Genomic DNA, 15625 nt, shown 5'->3' with positions numbered 1-15625 from the left:
CCCATTTAAACAACCATCCAAAACAAATGGGTTCTTCCAGCCAAAACTGTGCACAAACTTCCTTTATTATTTACACAGCTTGAACTTGCTGTGCCCTCAAATCTCTGCTGTGTGTGCTCAGCAGCCATACCATGGTGCTCTCTCAGCTGTGTTTACAGTCTGGAAGAGTTCGCAATGTGTCTGTTTAGTGTAAAAACTCCACCCTATGGTGGGCTGGGGGCTGGCAAGCCAGGAGACTGAGGGGCAGCATAACCCAGATGGAGTAAATCTGCTCTTTATTCAGTTCTCAGTCCCCTCCAATTGGAAACAGTTGCCTGTGGTCCTGGTGAAAATCATGTGAACAGGACAGGGGGGTTGTTCTGTTTCTGTTTCTGCACTACCTCTATACTCCCATTTATAATGAAGGCAGATCAAAGAGGTACTTCCTATGGTAATGCAGGGATTGGGTTAAAATTACACTAACTGAGTTTATCACAGGAAGAATTGCCAAGGATAAAAGTCATCTGCCTTTTGGAGGTGCTCAGCTCAGTGCATTGCTTAGCAGCACATCCCATCTGCCACTGCCTCTTCCTCTGCAAATGTATTTGCACTCTGTGTGCCCAGCAAYTGAGACTTCAGGGATTTATGTTTTAGCTCTTGGTTTTCTTTATGTGTGGTGAGAGGCTCCTTTGGGGCAGAGCTGTGAGATGGGACAGGACAGGTAGCAGGGGAGCAGTGGCTATGAACAGAACTGGTGGGAGCCTTCTGGGCAGGGGAGGTGGCAGTGTCCRAGAGCTGTTGCTGCTTCTCTTCCACAGATTCCTATAGAAATGACTCCAGCACCTGTGATCAAAGCTGAACCCAAAGAGGTGAACCAGTTTCTAAACGTACCTACAGGTAAGAAGATAGAATTTCTTGGTCAATATATTATTCAGATATAGATTGTTATTATACAGGGACGAAGGACAACACCCGAGGGCAGAGCTGTGCATGTAAGGTAGCAYTGGGGCACAGAGCAATAGAGTGGGCACTGCACCGTTTCAACTCAAATCAGTTTCTGCACTAGCAGCCACACACAAAATTGTTCAGACAGGGACTCCCAGGCAAAACAGGCTACTTCAGAGTTGGAAATATGCAAGAGTGCCTTTAAAATCCTCAGAGAGACTGTAGAGCTATCCAAAAATAACCATCTGAAAGTCAGGAAATTCAGGATCCAGTTTAATTTGAAAGAAACCCAAGCATCTGAAAATCTGCCGATGCACAAATGAAAGCACTATGGGAACTCCCACTGCCGCAGAGACGCATTCCTTAGGCATATTCCCACCTCCATTAAGGCCCCTAGGGCTCTCCAGTACAAAGTGGGGACAGTTTTCAAGTGCTTGGAAACCAACTGAGTGACCGGAGCGCTGTTGGATCAAGTGTGCTGGCAAGTGTGTGAGCCCTGCAGTGCTTTTGGAAGAGCTTTTCTCTCACAGAGCTCCCTGTGCTTGTGAACAGGCTATGGAGCAAAACATCATGGGCTTTGTACTTATTTTGGTTGACACTGGAGTACCRTATTGTTTTGTAAATACCTTCAGTGCCTTGGCAAAGCCCCTGCAAGCTCTTCTGCAGTTCCTAGTTTAGTACATTCAAGGTYAGTCTCACCTGTCTTGGGCAGTGCCCAGTCCAGCCTTTTTCTCAGACTCACCCCATCTTGTGAAACTCATCACCCTTTCCTTTCAGCCCCGTGTTGTGGCAGGACCCTATGCTTATACCAACAGGCTGACATGAGAGCCACTGACTTGATCTCCTTATTTCTCAGTAGATGACCTGGTGCAGATGCCTCCAACTCCACCCAGCAGCCATGGCAGTGACAGCGACGGATCTCAGAGCCCTCGGTCCCTGCCTCCCTCCAGCCCAGCCCGCCCTGCTCCTCGCTCTTCTACTGCCATCTCCTCCTCACCTCTCCTCACAGCACCACATGTAAGGAGGCAGCAGGGCATCACTGCGACACAGGGCTCCTTGCTGCTCAGAGGGGTTTGGAGGCTTTCCAAGGGTCATGTGAAGGTTCCTGCCCTTGTTAAGGTCTCCAGGCTGAAATGCTCTGGCAAGGCAATGTGGTGTCTTAGCACAGGGATGTGGGGACAAGAAGGACTCACAGGATTCAGGAGAGGCACAATGAATCTTGCATAATCCCTACCAGCAGCTACCTTGTCTTAGCAGGTGCTGTCTTCACTCTACATTGGGAAGTGGCCTATGCACTAGAGGACTTTCTGAGGAGGCTAAGGGAGAGAGAAATTACTGGAAAATTCCCACAACCAGACCATTTTAACCATTACCCAAAAGTTTGTTTACAGGATCCTGCAGTGCAAGTGTATAGCCAGCCTCACCATGAAGGAGCAGATGCCCTCCCAAGTAAAAAAGGAAAGGAGTTGCCGAGCTGTGCCCCCAGAATCAGGTTAAGAGTAGGAAAGACCACTACCCTGCAGCTATTTGGTGTCAGTGGGCAGCAGCATATTCTATTCTGATGTGCACAGCCTCTGGCTGCTCTGCAAGGCTTTGAGGAGGGTCACTGGGGTAGAACTCCTTGCTGACACTGATGGATGCTTTCTGTGTGTTTCAGAAGTTACAAGGAACCTCTGGCCCACTGCTCTTGACTGAAGAGGAGAAGCGCACCTTGATTGCAGAGGGTTACCCCATTCCTACCAAGCTGCCCCTCACCAAAGCAGAAGAGAAAGCACTGAAGAGGGTCAGGAGGAAAATCAAGAACAAGGTGACTGCAAAAAATGTAACCATGCAGTTCCCATGATTCCTGRGTATCCTCAGCTGACCAGTGCTATAGTTATCCTCGCCTCCTCAGCTGCACTGCAGCTCAGAAAAGGTGGGATCCTGCCTTTYGTACACTAGCACAAGCCTCCAAACCCACAAAAACGGTGCCAAGGGGCATCTTTGCTCGTATGCTGTGCATACAGCCATATCTGGGAAGTGTGGCTTCCAGCCCAGCTCCTGGGAGTATGTGGCCTGGGATAAGGGTCCACAAGCTAAGGTATCACARATCAGACAAATTGGTCTGGTCAGGCCTTGTTGCAAGGGCAGGGAAACCAAAGCAATTACACGTTGCAGGATGGTTGATGCACAGTGTTCACTAGCCAGGCAGGGTCTGTGAGACTTTAGACTGGGATTAGACAGCATCTTRTGAGAGAAATGGTGAGACTGAATTAATCACCCAGTGACTCAGAAGTGGTCTGGGGCAGAATCAGCCCAGACGGCCAGAGCACATACACATGTGAGTCAGAGGAGTGGAAAGCAACCCTAAAGATGCTCTCAGCAGTGAGGGGCATACCACGATAAATGGTTTGGGCTACAAGCCAAGGAAGGCGGCATACCCTACAGCATCCATCCCTCCAGCCTGGAGACCAGTAGGAATGGCAGACTGGAAGGCAACTCCCTATTTGCCTTTAGGGTGCTGCATGTACAGGGAACAGACAAGATGCATRATCCACAAAGAAATTCCCAGAAATTTATGATACTGACTCCTCTGATGGCTTGCCCCCCTCACAGATCTCTGCTCAGGAGAGCCGCAGAAAGAAGAAGGAGTATGTGGAATGTCTAGAGAAAAAGTAAGTTTCTTCTTCTCAGTCTTACTTTGAAAAAGGAATCCTATCCATGCACATCCCCCCTTTCTAGTGTTTTGTCTCTGAATTGCTCAAAAAGTACAATTCCTTGCAAGGCTGGCTGCACAGGAGTTTAGTTTGGGATCCTGCCCCTACTTTCCTCCCTCCTAGAAATCCTTTTGGAGCATAAAGATTGGTCAAGAAATTTTGTTTCCAACTGCTTGATTTGGCTAGTCCCATGCAGAACACAGGCCATTTTGGCTGCCAGCAAGGTGCGATTTTGGGTAAGAGTCATGTTTCCCCACTAGAAGATGCTTCTGTTTTGTCTGTCCCATAAGTGGCAGGCTATCTGAGGGGACTGACCATGGCTTTTTCCCCCTCTCTTCCCATGAAGGTGGACACATAAGCTCTTGACAGCAAGAAAACCTTGCTGTCAGCTATTACAGTTATTCCCCATACTCTTACCCACTTCTACTCTCTGCATTAGCTTTGTTTTTCTTCTTGCAACCCTGAGATGCTGCATTTATGGCAGGCATAAGCCTAAGGTGAAGTCATATGATACGGACAGTGTAGAAAATAACTCCTGTACTAACAATCCCTAACAGGCATTTCCAGGCAAAGAAGAATGCTGGAATCCAGGCACAAATTAATGTTCCTGTATAATTACCATCTTCTACTTAGTTACTAACACCATCTGAGATCAGCATATGGAAAAAAAACAACCCCCAAATGCAACTTTAATCAACTCTTCTCCCTGATGCTATTTGTTTATCTTCTCTAGTTGCACAGAAATGCTCGGTTAAAGCAATGATTCAAGGCACCTTCAGGTTCTCATGCAGCACCTCAATGTGCATGTGTACGTCCAGGCATCAGAGCACATCACCTCCAGCTAGTGTCCCATATGGGGACCTTCAAGCCCRGGCTAGGGAGCTGGCTGACCTTGCTCAAGGGGCAGGTCCAGGGCGTTTGGTGCTGGGGCCTCCTCCCCAGATGTGGCTGTGGTGCCTGTATGTACTCAGCAGTTTGTTACGCTAGAGCATTGCTATGACARATGGCTTTCAAACAATGCCAGGTTTAAATATGAACCAAAAGCAGTATTAAGTGATTTTTTTTTTTTTTTAACAGAACATGTCTTTGGTCAGCTTGGCTTTTTGTAAAAGCCAGTTTGTCAAAATCTGTACTTGTGCCCTTCACYGTTCAGTTTGACACTTTTGCTGCAAGCCCAGTTTCTGCACGGAACGTCAGGTTCAAAAGCTATGCTGGAAACCTCCAGCAGGATCAGTCTGTGTCCCTGGCCTGTCTTTCTCCGGACCTGGAGGCACTCCCCTTCCCTTGTCCCAGCTGCAGCCTAAATACTTTCTCATCCGAAGCCCTGGGAAGCATGCTGCAGGTTCTCTGCTGCCCTCAAGTGCCTGCACTCGGAGCTGGCCCAGCGTTTGCACAGAACGGCCTGGATTTCACAGCCAGGTCGCAGAAMCAGGGCAGGTTCTCAGTATGAGTGGGAGAGGTTTTTTCCTCCTTTTTCRTGTTTTGTAGGGGCGTTTGGAAGTGATTGAAATGTCTGCATTACTTTGGGTCTGTCCTGACTTGACCTGCCTGTAACCAGGTGCTAGTGTCTCTCCYAACCCTCAGGAGACCCTGAACTGGGAACTGTCACATGGAACTGTCCACCTGTAGTCTCATCCCTGCTTCATTGGGGCTGGCTGCAGTCAGGTGGGCCAAGTAACATTTGCCTCCAGGACCATATCTGCAGGTGACGGATGTGGCCACTGAGCCTCCATTCCCCAAGAAAAGCAAGGACTGTATCGTCTTCATCTGTCTGACCTTTGTGACTAACTGGCTATGGATGTTATTCCCACAGGGTTGAGACATACACAACAGAAAACAATGAACTCTGGAAAAAAGTGGAGACCTTAGAAAATGCAAACAGGTAAGAGCAGCTAGACTTACCCTCTGTGGGTAGGGTAGGGTGGGTAGGAAGGGAAGTTGAAAGCACTGGAGCAAGGGGACAAGAAGAGAGGCAGGCTTCCCCGGCTCCCGCACCGGTGCTGCTTGGCAAGGTGCTGGTTTCAGCCTGTCACAGCAACGAGGCAGCTGGCTTTGGTTAGCAAGCCTGGAATGTTTGTGTTGGGAYGCCAGGACACTCCGCAGCGAGGGGAGGGAGGGAAGGCATGTTTCCCATATCTCTTAGTCCTTCTCCCTGCAATCCATTGGGCTTGTGCTGCCTTCTTCATTCCTCTCCTGGGCAGATGCATTAAGGGAGGCCCCTCACACCAGCGTCTTAGACCCACTGTTCCTGCTTTTGGGCTCTTTGGAGGAATACGAGGCCCTGGGCATATTGTGGCTTTTTCAGGTTTCTCTTGAGAAAGCTGAACAGACTTGGTGAAAAAGGGAAAGCCCATTCTTTTWAAAAAAAAAAAGTAGAGATGCCAACTCCCACCAACTCCAAGGCCATTCCTTGTGCATGTGGTGTCCCAGCCCTTTCCCAGGCTCTTTTGGACCAAGCAAGCCCAGAGAATCTCTGTCTCATCTGCTGCTGCAGCTCACCTGAAAGGAGCAAACTGCTCCCATAGCCCCAGAGTTCTCTCATCCAAGGCTCTGAGTTTCCTCACTCAAGGCTCTGGTGAGCACTTGTGCTTCTAATATGCAGAACTGGCCAACCAGTTGGAGAATTTACTTCCTTGGAAGTACATAATGAAGACTTCCAGCCCTGCAGTGGGGATGGGCAGCTGAAGCTAGAGAAGGGCCCAATTCTGCCTCCTCTTACTGGGCACAACAGGTGTGAACAAGGGCAGGGTAAACTGCAGGGGATGCATGTCTCTATAGCCCCACTTACATCAGTTCAAATTGAAGGGCAGAAACACAGCCAGAGACCCAGTTCCTCACCCACATCTCTGCTGCCATGACAGCTCATGGAGTACTCCTGGAGGCTCTACTGCTCATCTTCCTCTCATCCATGACATGAGTGCAGTGGCCTTGACTCCCAGGCCTGCCACTGGTGCTGGGACTGGGGGCTGCCAGACATGATCTGGCTGAGGTGTGCGGGAGCCAGAGGTCTCCAGAAATACAGCTGCCCAGCTGTTCTCACACATGGGGCACAGCCTGTCCCCCAGCCTCTCTGGGAGTGTGGGCAGCCCTGCTGCTGAAAAAGGATGAGCCCCACCCAGAAAAATCAGGAGATTTGCCTAAAAGCCAAGAGATTTTAATTTTTTTTCCCAAAATACACATTGTGTTCTTTCTAATTGGGTTTGGTTTCTGAGCACTGCCAGTGGGACACTCTGTGCTTCTCTCCACATGTACAAGGAGCAAAACAGGATTTGGAAARGGATAAAGCTGGGATTCTCCTGCAATCTCCTGGTTCCAGGACCTGGCATTTTATGAAAGCATGAACATACTTGTGTAAAACAGTCAGTGCTCCCAGAGGGARATTCAGCAATAGTCTCCATTTCAGTAATATGCTGCTCTTGGGAGCTGTGTACTCTGTGGTCTCCCTCATCTCAGATTCCTTCACCAGCTCAGTGAAGGGTTCAATAGCTCTTGGTAACACCTACCACTATTTTGTGTTATGTGTGCAGATGCCCGTGAACAGTTAAATGGAGCAGAGAGACCTTAGCATGTGTTCCAACCAGGGCAGTCAGAGAATGAATTAATTGCTGAACTCAAGATTTGGCTTTGCCTRCATTCCTCTGCAGAATTTGCCAAGACTGAAGAAGCTGCAGGGGATCACAACTGTTTCTTATTTCTCTCTCCACCATAGTTTGGGGCACAGGTCAAGCTTCAGAGTGTGTGTCTCTGAGTGAAGTGGGAACAGGCAAGCCTGTGCTAAAGGTTTGACCTGCCTACAAAGTTCAGCCTCCATAACTGAGCTTGGTTTGCATGATACCCTGGCTCTCCACTGCTCTGGGAGTTGACTGGCTGGGTTTTTTGGGCACCCAGGAGTCCTAAACAAATGGGTCATTCATGATAGTGGGTAGGTGCAGTGAAGGTGGTGATGGACTGCTGGTAAGATCCCTTTTTGTTTGTTTGCCAAGCCTGTTTTGTCAGAGAACTTAAGCAATATAMACCAAAGGGGAGATACTTGTTTCCACAATAAGGGAAAATCAAAATATGAAAGGGGTAGTGGTATTMTTTCCTCACTTACTGGCTTCTACCTCCTTATTAAGTTTTGATATTCATTGTTTCCTGTCACAGGACTCTGCTCCAGCAGTTACAGAAGCTGCAGGCTCTGGTAGCTGGGAAAGTCTCCAGACCTTATAAAATGGCTTCCACGCAGACTGGGACCTGTCTAATGGTATAAGCTTCATTTCCATCTTCCTTATTGGCCATGCCTTTCCAGACAGCTCTGTTGATTGCCCATCTCTGCCCTCTTCCCTGCTGCCCAGCTCTTTTGCCAGTTACATCTGCTCTTTCCTTTTGTGTTACAGTCACAAGAGCTGGACCCTGTGTCATACRTACATCAGTTGTTTATGCAACAACATTAGAATAATTCCTGCATTTTCACTGCCTTGTTCTTTGGGCAAAACAACACTTCATTTGCTTTTCAATAGCTATTAGCCATTCAGCAAAAATCTTCAATGAACTTCCATCGTAATGAGCAGAGTTTTCTTTWGCTGAGCTGGTAATGCTTAATGTTTAACTCAGCAGGGCAGACGAACAGTCCAAGTATTCCTCCCAGTGGGCATTACCTTGTGTTTATCAGCAAGAAATGGCATCTGTTCTTGYTATGCCTGCACATTAGGCTTTGTTAAAACCAGCTGGAATTCTCTTTGTTTGTCCTTTTAACTAACCATAATAATTTGTCTGTTGTTTTGGTAATCYCTGTTTGCCTCTCATTTCTCATAGTGGAGAATCATGGTTAATAAATATTGGCTTCATTGAGGAGTTTTGGGGCATGTCAGTGGGTAGCCATAAGTAGAGTCAATTGCTTATTCTTCATCTCTTTTTTTTTTTTTTGCCAGGGGAAAGTATCTGATCAATGATAAAAATACMATCTTCACCCATGTAATGTCTTTGAAGGACTGTCATAGTAGCTGCTCGTGACAAATTTGTCAGAGTTAGTTATCTATATGTGGTTATCGCTTCTGTACTGTTAACAGTCACAAAATGCAAACAGATGGTGAGGTACTTGCCCYAGTTTCTCAGCACCCTCAGTGTCCTAAGGGATTGTTTTTTGGTCCTGATTCAATGAGTTTCCTTGGCTCCAGAGCCCCTTCTCTGTAATTTCAAGCACTTCCTCCTTTCAAAATCTGCTCAAACTTTTGTTACTTTTTGCTGCCCCCATGTCAGACCAGATTTTAATGACTGTCTCTTTTTTCCTCTGTTCTCTGTCTTCATTCCCAAATTCTTTCCACATTTTTGGGTGTGACCCAGCTGAGCCCAGTGACTCATTGYTCCTTAATGCAGCAGCTCATCAGAGCAACCCTGGCTCCAGCRGTTCTTCAATGCTACTACCTGGAATAAACAAGTCTAGAAGAGGCGCCTTCCAGATATCCCCTGTGCTACAGGCTGATAAAATACCTAATTTAGTTTCCCAACAATGTTTTATGTCTACTTGCTTCTCCCTTTGTTGCAGGCATCCCAGCCCACACACCAGCTCTCTTGGACTTCCTTGGTTTGAAGCATTTGAAGAATTTGTAATTTGCTTTTCTATCTTTGACCAGTCAGTTTCATAAGCCTCTGAGTTCTTGTTTTCCATTTTCAAATACAGCATTCCTTATCATGACAGATATGTAGAATCACTGCGTCTCGCAGCATGGGAGTGGAGAAGGCTACCCTTCTTCTTTAGCCTGTGTCATTCCTGCTGGATATTTGTACTCCCAGTTATTGAAGGCCTCCAATGGTGAGCAGTCCTCAACCTCCTCAGGCAAACCATTCCAGTGCTATGTTATCTTTCCCAGATAAAGCTTGCTTGCTATCTCATCTTCCTTGCAACAGCTTCAGCCTATTAGAACTTCTGCCCACTGGAAGCAAGATCTGTTTATTCTCCCTTTGTGCAGCTGCATTTTACATATTTGAAAACTCTTRCTTTCGAGCAACTCCCTTCAGTCTGCTCTGCTAAATCACCATGATTTCTCCAGTCTTCCCTCAAAGGCTGAGTTACTGAATCACTACTTTTTCCCAAAGCACTCTTCCAGACTTTCTCTAATGGCCCTGCATCTTTTTGGAAGTTYGGGGCCCAGACCTGGGCATAGTGTTCCACCTGACAGCCAGAARGCCTGCTCATAATGCTTGGGCTGAGATTTGCCCTTTACAAAGTGTCACTGACTTGGGCCCATCTTGTGCACCAGTTGAACTCCCAGATCCTCTTCTGTAGAACAGCTGAAACAGGTAGCCACTGATGTACTTCCTCTGCTAAACAGTCCTGCTGCCTCAGAGGTCTCAGCAGGTCTCCACATTTGTCTGTATAGATCTTCCCACTGTTCTCTCAGACCACTTCTTCACATGGTCAAGATCATTCTGAATTTGAATACTGACCAAAAGCCAGTCTGCTTGTAGTCTTTCCCATCTGCAGTTTTGATACAGTCCATCATTTAAGTCAAGCTTAGAAATGCTGAATCTTGCCAGATCTGTAACAGATCTCTCTGCTATTCCACCTGCTACCTCCTCACAGTTTGACAGTGAACTACTTGATAAATACACTCTCAGTATGTGTCTTTTTTTGATTAATTTTTCCTCCACCTTTCCAAATGGTTTTGTAGTTTTCTCTAGCTTAATTCCCCTCAATTTTAAGAGGTCAAATAACAAGATGGTCAAAAGCTCTGTCATGAATGTTACTCAGAATCAAGCCAAGAGTTACTGTTATGAAGCCTTGTAGAGTTTGAACTAAAAATGAATCCAAGCATCAGAGTTAACATGAAACAAAACAGAGTAAAAACAGTGCTGTTTTGCAAAGCCACAGTTGAAAGCCATGTTAAAGCAAGATGTTATGTATACTGCTCTTTCTCAGCCCCAAAAGCCTGTTTTGTTTTAGAAGGAAAGAACAGAATTTACAGGGCTGGCTCCCTCTTCTCCCAATTGTGTGTTTGGCTGTGATAATTCAAAGCAACATCCATTCAGAATTTATTTTTTCCTCTGTTTTGTGGAATAAGGATTCTAAATGTTTCAYGTGCCTGGTATGACATGCTTCATTTAATGTTCTTTCTTTAAAACCAGCCTTGAAGAGTCTGGACAATTAAAATCCCTCTACATAGCATAATATACCGATCTTATTATTCAATCTTCCACATCTCCTRGAATCCATTAATGGTCCAAATTATCTTGATGTACCAGCTTCTGTGAATTACTTAGGCACAGGTATTCCAAAATAGGTGACTTCTGAGAATCAGCCAAGCAATTGCTGGCTGGCCCCACAAGTGTCCACCCAGTTCAAATCTGCTTGTTTATACATAGGTAGTAAAAATCACCAAGAGATGCATTGCCTCTTTGGCTGCTCAGTCTGAGCAGTGAGCTGTCAGCAGGTAGTTACAGACCATACATGGTGCATGAGTGTTTAATAGTTTGGCTCTGTACCATTTCCCACATGTCCCTTCTTGCTGTGTGCTGGCAGTTCCCTAGGCTCTGTAGAGTCCCTTACGATCTGCACTGGCATTTCACTCTAAAGCTTTACTGTTATGGCAGAATTTTCAGACAGATCCAGACCTACCTGAGGGGGATTTCCAGGGAGATTTCATGTACCTCTATCCTGTTATCACTGCCTAATAGCTCTGACTGGTCTGCCTGATAGTAGAAGGCACTGACACATGGTCCTGCATATCTACACGTCAAGCATAAATTTAACCCTTTCCTAGAACTTGCATCTTTACTATCAGGTATTAGGCAACTGCAGTTGTGCTGTCATTTCTGTCCTTGCAATGATAGTAGATTCCCTTTGCTATGTGCGGTGGTACCTCACAGATTTCCCCCACTCAGCTTGTTTTACAGCCCACAACAGCTCCTGCTAAGCCAATGGGAAGATTCCCTTTGGTCAAGGCACAGTTTGTCCCTTCTATTGAGTCTCCATTTCTTTCAGCTTGTTTCTCAGCTATGCCTTCCACTATCTCTCCTCAACTGGACAGGCAACTTTACACAATTGAACCAGAAATACTCCAAATAAAACAACGAGAGGAAGTTTTGGACTTCCTTTCTTGGATTTGCAACAAGGAAATTAGCACAGCAAGCCCCTTCCCTTACTGGGGGACCACAGGTATCCAGTTGTCAGCCTGCCCAGATCTTACACAGCCTCATGGTGGCCTGCTCTGAGGGGAGTATTTCTTCATGGCTAGTGGCACTGACCCTGTTCTCATGTCCTCTCTAGGTGCTGGCACTCTGCTTCGTTCTGATCCTGGGATCCGTGATGCCCTGTCTCCCTGAATTCTCTTCAGCATCACAGACAGTGAAAGCAACACCAGCGCCAGACATTTACACAACTAGTAAGAGTGAGTCTAAYGTGATTCCTCCATTTCAACTTGTCAAACCATTTCCAGCTCTTCTCTTGACACTCCCTGGTCAGGCATAACATCCTCGCCTCTGTGTCTGCCCCCTGTGCTGGCACTGTGGTGAGGGAAGATTCCTAATCTGTTGGTAGTACCAACGCTCATAATAGCTCCTTGTTTGGGCCTGTTGTCATTCTGTGCTAACCATTGTCCCAAAACATGACCAGTGTCAAAGGAAAGAACACGAGGGAAAAGTCACAGGGCAGACTGGTTTTCTTCTGAAGAAGCTGTATGTCCAGGGGTCATTTGCTTCCTGAAGCTGGGGGAAGGAGGGTATCCTGCACAGTTACATATGGACGAGGCTGAGTGAGCATGTGCTGAAATCACCATGATGACCTACATCCATTGCTAGAGACCTTGTCCTCGTTGTTAACCAATGCTCTCCTTTTTTCCAGTTCAGTCACGGAGCCTTCTTTTCTATGATGAGGGTGCTGGCTCCTTAGAAGAGAGCTATAGCTCCTTCCTAACCATGGACCATCCTGAGGGGTGGGAGGCCGAAAAAAGGCAGTCTGAGGAGGGAAGGCCTCATCTGGCCAGGACACATGAGACTGCCAAATATCTGAGCAAAACCCAGGGGGATCCTGACCAGAACCGAACTGACCCAACTCTCAGCCACCTCAAAGACCAATTCCATGAGAGGTAAGCAGGTAGGGCCACCTTCTGAGCCCAAAACACAGCATGGTGTCTGGGGATAAGCAGCAGGCATGTCCCCTCTGCTGGAAGCTAAGGACAGTTGAGCCACATGGGACAAGCAGCCAGCTAAGAGCAGTGGCTGGAGGAAGCCAGTGCTAGCAGGGAGCGTAAGAGCAAGTTTATTTTCTCAWGGAAAAGTTTGTCCATAAAGCAGTGTCCCACTTGCATAAAGCTGTGGAGGGCTACATGACTCACATCGTCCCAGGTTTGCGTTCCATTTAGTGCCCTTGGGAAGGAGAGTCATCCCGGTCAGAGTAAACAGCTGGGCACACAGAGAGGTGAATTTGCATAGGAGGGTACTATGAACCTTGACTGATGCCTTGTCTTTTCTTTTCCTCAGGGAGACAAGCTCCAGTGAGACAACTGAATTCTTGTAGCAGCTGCTGGACCTCAAGGCCTCATCTGTCTGACTGCAGGATTCCCTCCTCACCAAGCAACTGAGGGGACTTGGCAGGAGAGGACACTGCATTTAGACACTCCTAAATTGGCCTTGGGTTTAGCTCCTCCCCTTCCCCATCATCCCTATTAATKCTGATCCCTCTGAGGAGGGTCACAGGACTGCCAGAACCAGCAATAAATGTCTGGAGAAGCCCTGAGACTCCCTCTTCTCCTGGCCTTACCTCCAGCTGAGCCCCTACACATGTGGGCTCACCTTGAAGTAGAGAGAGATCAGGGGAAGCCCACAAACTATTCAGCTCACTCCCCAAAGCCTCCAGACCACAGGGGCTGTCCCCTGTGTGTGTACCCCTTGGCTACATCAGATGCACCTGAAGGAGAGAGAAAGTGCTGGATTTACTGTCCTGCCTGAAGGTTTTAGTAGTGGGTGATGCTGGTGCTGGAGAGATGGCTCTGGAGAGTTTGAGCTCATTCCTTGCCCTCCATATGTTAGTATATTTTTGCTTCCATTGAGAGAAAACCTAGTTCTTCCTTGCTCTAGTTTTCTCTTGATGGGCATGCCTATGTAACTTCAACACCAACTATCTGCAAAGATCTGCACACAAATGGAGTTGGGGAGAGAGATCCCAGACAGATAAATCACCATAAAAATTAGCCAGCAGCTTCTGGGCAACCAGAGCTCTGAAACAGAACAATTTTCCCTCACAATCCACTTCTGCCCACCCTCAGCACCCCTGTTTTGGCAGGGGTGGTATTTTTATTTCTSTTCCCAGCTTGGGCCCTACAGTGCAGTGCTAACCAGGTCACCGGCCTTCTCACTTTCCATTCTGCAGGCCTCTCCCTTTGAGAGTGAGTGAGAGAAACACATTCCCATAATCCAACCCCCATCCCAGCTCTCCATCCCTGATTCTGCTTCATGCCAAGTGGGGTCTTCCTAGGAACTACCAAGGAGAGTTCTACAACCCATGGAAGAGCTGTGAGATTAGCCATCATTCCCCTCACATCCTCTGTGTGAAYAATAGTGCTGTGAAAGCCCCTGAGGACATACTGGCATTTCTGGAGGTACATCTGTCAGGAAAGAGGTGACATGTCGGAAATTGGCCAGGGTAACCAAAGACAGTTTTAGACCTCTTCCTTCCAAATACTGACACCAAAGATAGCAAACTCTTGCCATACCACCTCTCAGGCCAGACTTGCAAAGTTTGGTGTTGAAGTGACCTCATCTCAAGCCTATGCCATCCTCTTTAGCACCCAGACACCCACTTCTGACCCTTCTTCCTCTCCAGCAAAAGCCCTGCAAAAAGGCTGAAGTGTCTCCTCACTCCATTCCCTCAGCTGCCATTTGATGGAAGGACAATGTGGGACACAAGTGTCAGAGGTCTGGGAAGTGGCAGGTTGCCCCATGTGTAACACGGGAGTCCCTGTGTACTCTGCCAGGTCTCAGAGCAGGCTCCTCTTCAGCTTGTTTTTTTCATCAAGCACCCTGGACTCACTCTGCACTGCCCCAGCCTCTCCTCTTCCCCCAGGCCGGGAGTGGAGAAGGCTCCCTGGAGAGGAAGGATGAAATTGCTCTTGCTCAAGGACTGAGAGAAATGAGAGAAGGGCCCTCACATCCTTCCTTTCTCCCTTTTGAAAATTGGTTTTGCCCCTTGAAGTCATTTAGGAAAATTTGGACGCAGGTAGGTGCAACCACGCATGGGTGGCCAGTGGGGTGAGGAAGAGAAAGGCTTTCAGCATAGCTCTGCTCTCCCCACAGAACCTGCTGATCACCAGATACCACTGCCTTCCCCATCCTCCACCCCAGTACAAAGAACCACTGCCGGGTCCAAGCACACCCTCCTCCACCCCAACATTTTCACTGAGCATCTCCCCATTCCTCCCACTCCCACCGTTGTACAGAGATCAAGAGCAGAACTCGTTTGTACATAATGAAACTTATTTTGTATTATTGCCGATCCCTTAAGATATTGTATTTTGGAGACTCTCAGATCCTATTTTCAGTATTGTATTTTATTAAGAATTACTGCGGGCTTGGCATCTATGAACTTCTTTCTTGTAGCAGCTCACTTTCCACTTATACTCCAGCAGCTGTTTCTTCCCTCCTTTTTGATTTTTTTTTGTGGTTTTTGGTTTTTTTGTTTGTTTGTTTTCAAGCCAGCCTTTTTCCTCCTTCTATCACTTGCTCTGCATTTGCTTTATGAAGCAAAACAAAAACAAAATAAAAAGATGCAGCATCAGCCCTGGGTTGACAGGTGCTTTCATTGAGGTATGGTTGTCATGCCAGCCCACATGCACAGCTCCTCACCTGCTTCCTGCCCTGTTCCCTGGCCACGTGCAAAATCAGTTCAGTTCTGGGACCTCATGCTCCATGTCAGGGGCTAGAAACAAACTTGCATGTTTTATTTCCCGTAGCGCTGTCATTTCTTTTGCAGTTCTGAACAAGTCAGAACTGTTCTGCCTCAGTTTGTTTTCCCCCTTGGAAATACCACGATG

At 47.3% G+C, this 15625-nt stretch overlaps 1 protein-coding gene across 5 annotated transcripts in view; it reads left to right on the top strand.

Annotated features, from left to right (window-relative positions):
• CREB3L1 (cAMP responsive element binding protein 3 like 1) overlaps nucleotides 1-15369 on the top strand; it is a 62179-nt gene extending 46810 nt beyond the window's left edge. For 3 of the 5 annotated variants that reach the window (XM_057365187.1, XM_057365158.1, XM_057365196.1), the window contains 9 exons: nucleotides 798-876; nucleotides 1781-1941; nucleotides 2582-2731; nucleotides 3520-3578; nucleotides 5434-5502; nucleotides 7764-7863; nucleotides 11866-11986; nucleotides 12439-12682; nucleotides 13077-15369. In XM_057365187.1, the coding sequence (XP_057221170.1) occupies nucleotides 798-876; nucleotides 1781-1941; nucleotides 2582-2731; nucleotides 3520-3578; nucleotides 5434-5502; nucleotides 7764-7863; nucleotides 11866-11986; nucleotides 12439-12682; nucleotides 13077-13113 (1020 nt within the window). In that variant the 3' untranslated portion in view covers nucleotides 13114-15369. The remainder of the gene's footprint in view (nucleotides 1-797; nucleotides 877-1780; nucleotides 1942-2581; nucleotides 2732-3519; nucleotides 3579-5433; nucleotides 5503-7763; nucleotides 7864-11865; nucleotides 11987-12438; nucleotides 12683-13076) is intronic. The other 2 variants (XM_057365165.1, XM_057365176.1) reach the window with 2 other exon arrangements.
• The last annotated feature ends 256 nt before the right edge of the window (nucleotides 15370-15625 follow it).

Source organism: Malurus melanocephalus, unplaced genomic scaffold (assembly GCF_030028575.1).
Source record: "Malurus melanocephalus ecotype Western Australia unplaced genomic scaffold, MMel_1.1 scaffold_2, whole genome shotgun sequence".
Classification (NCBI taxonomy): domain Eukaryota; kingdom Metazoa; phylum Chordata; class Aves; order Passeriformes; family Maluridae; genus Malurus; species Malurus melanocephalus.
The sequence above is the reverse complement of the archived record's forward strand: the minus strand, read 5'-3'. Positions and strand labels throughout refer to the sequence as shown.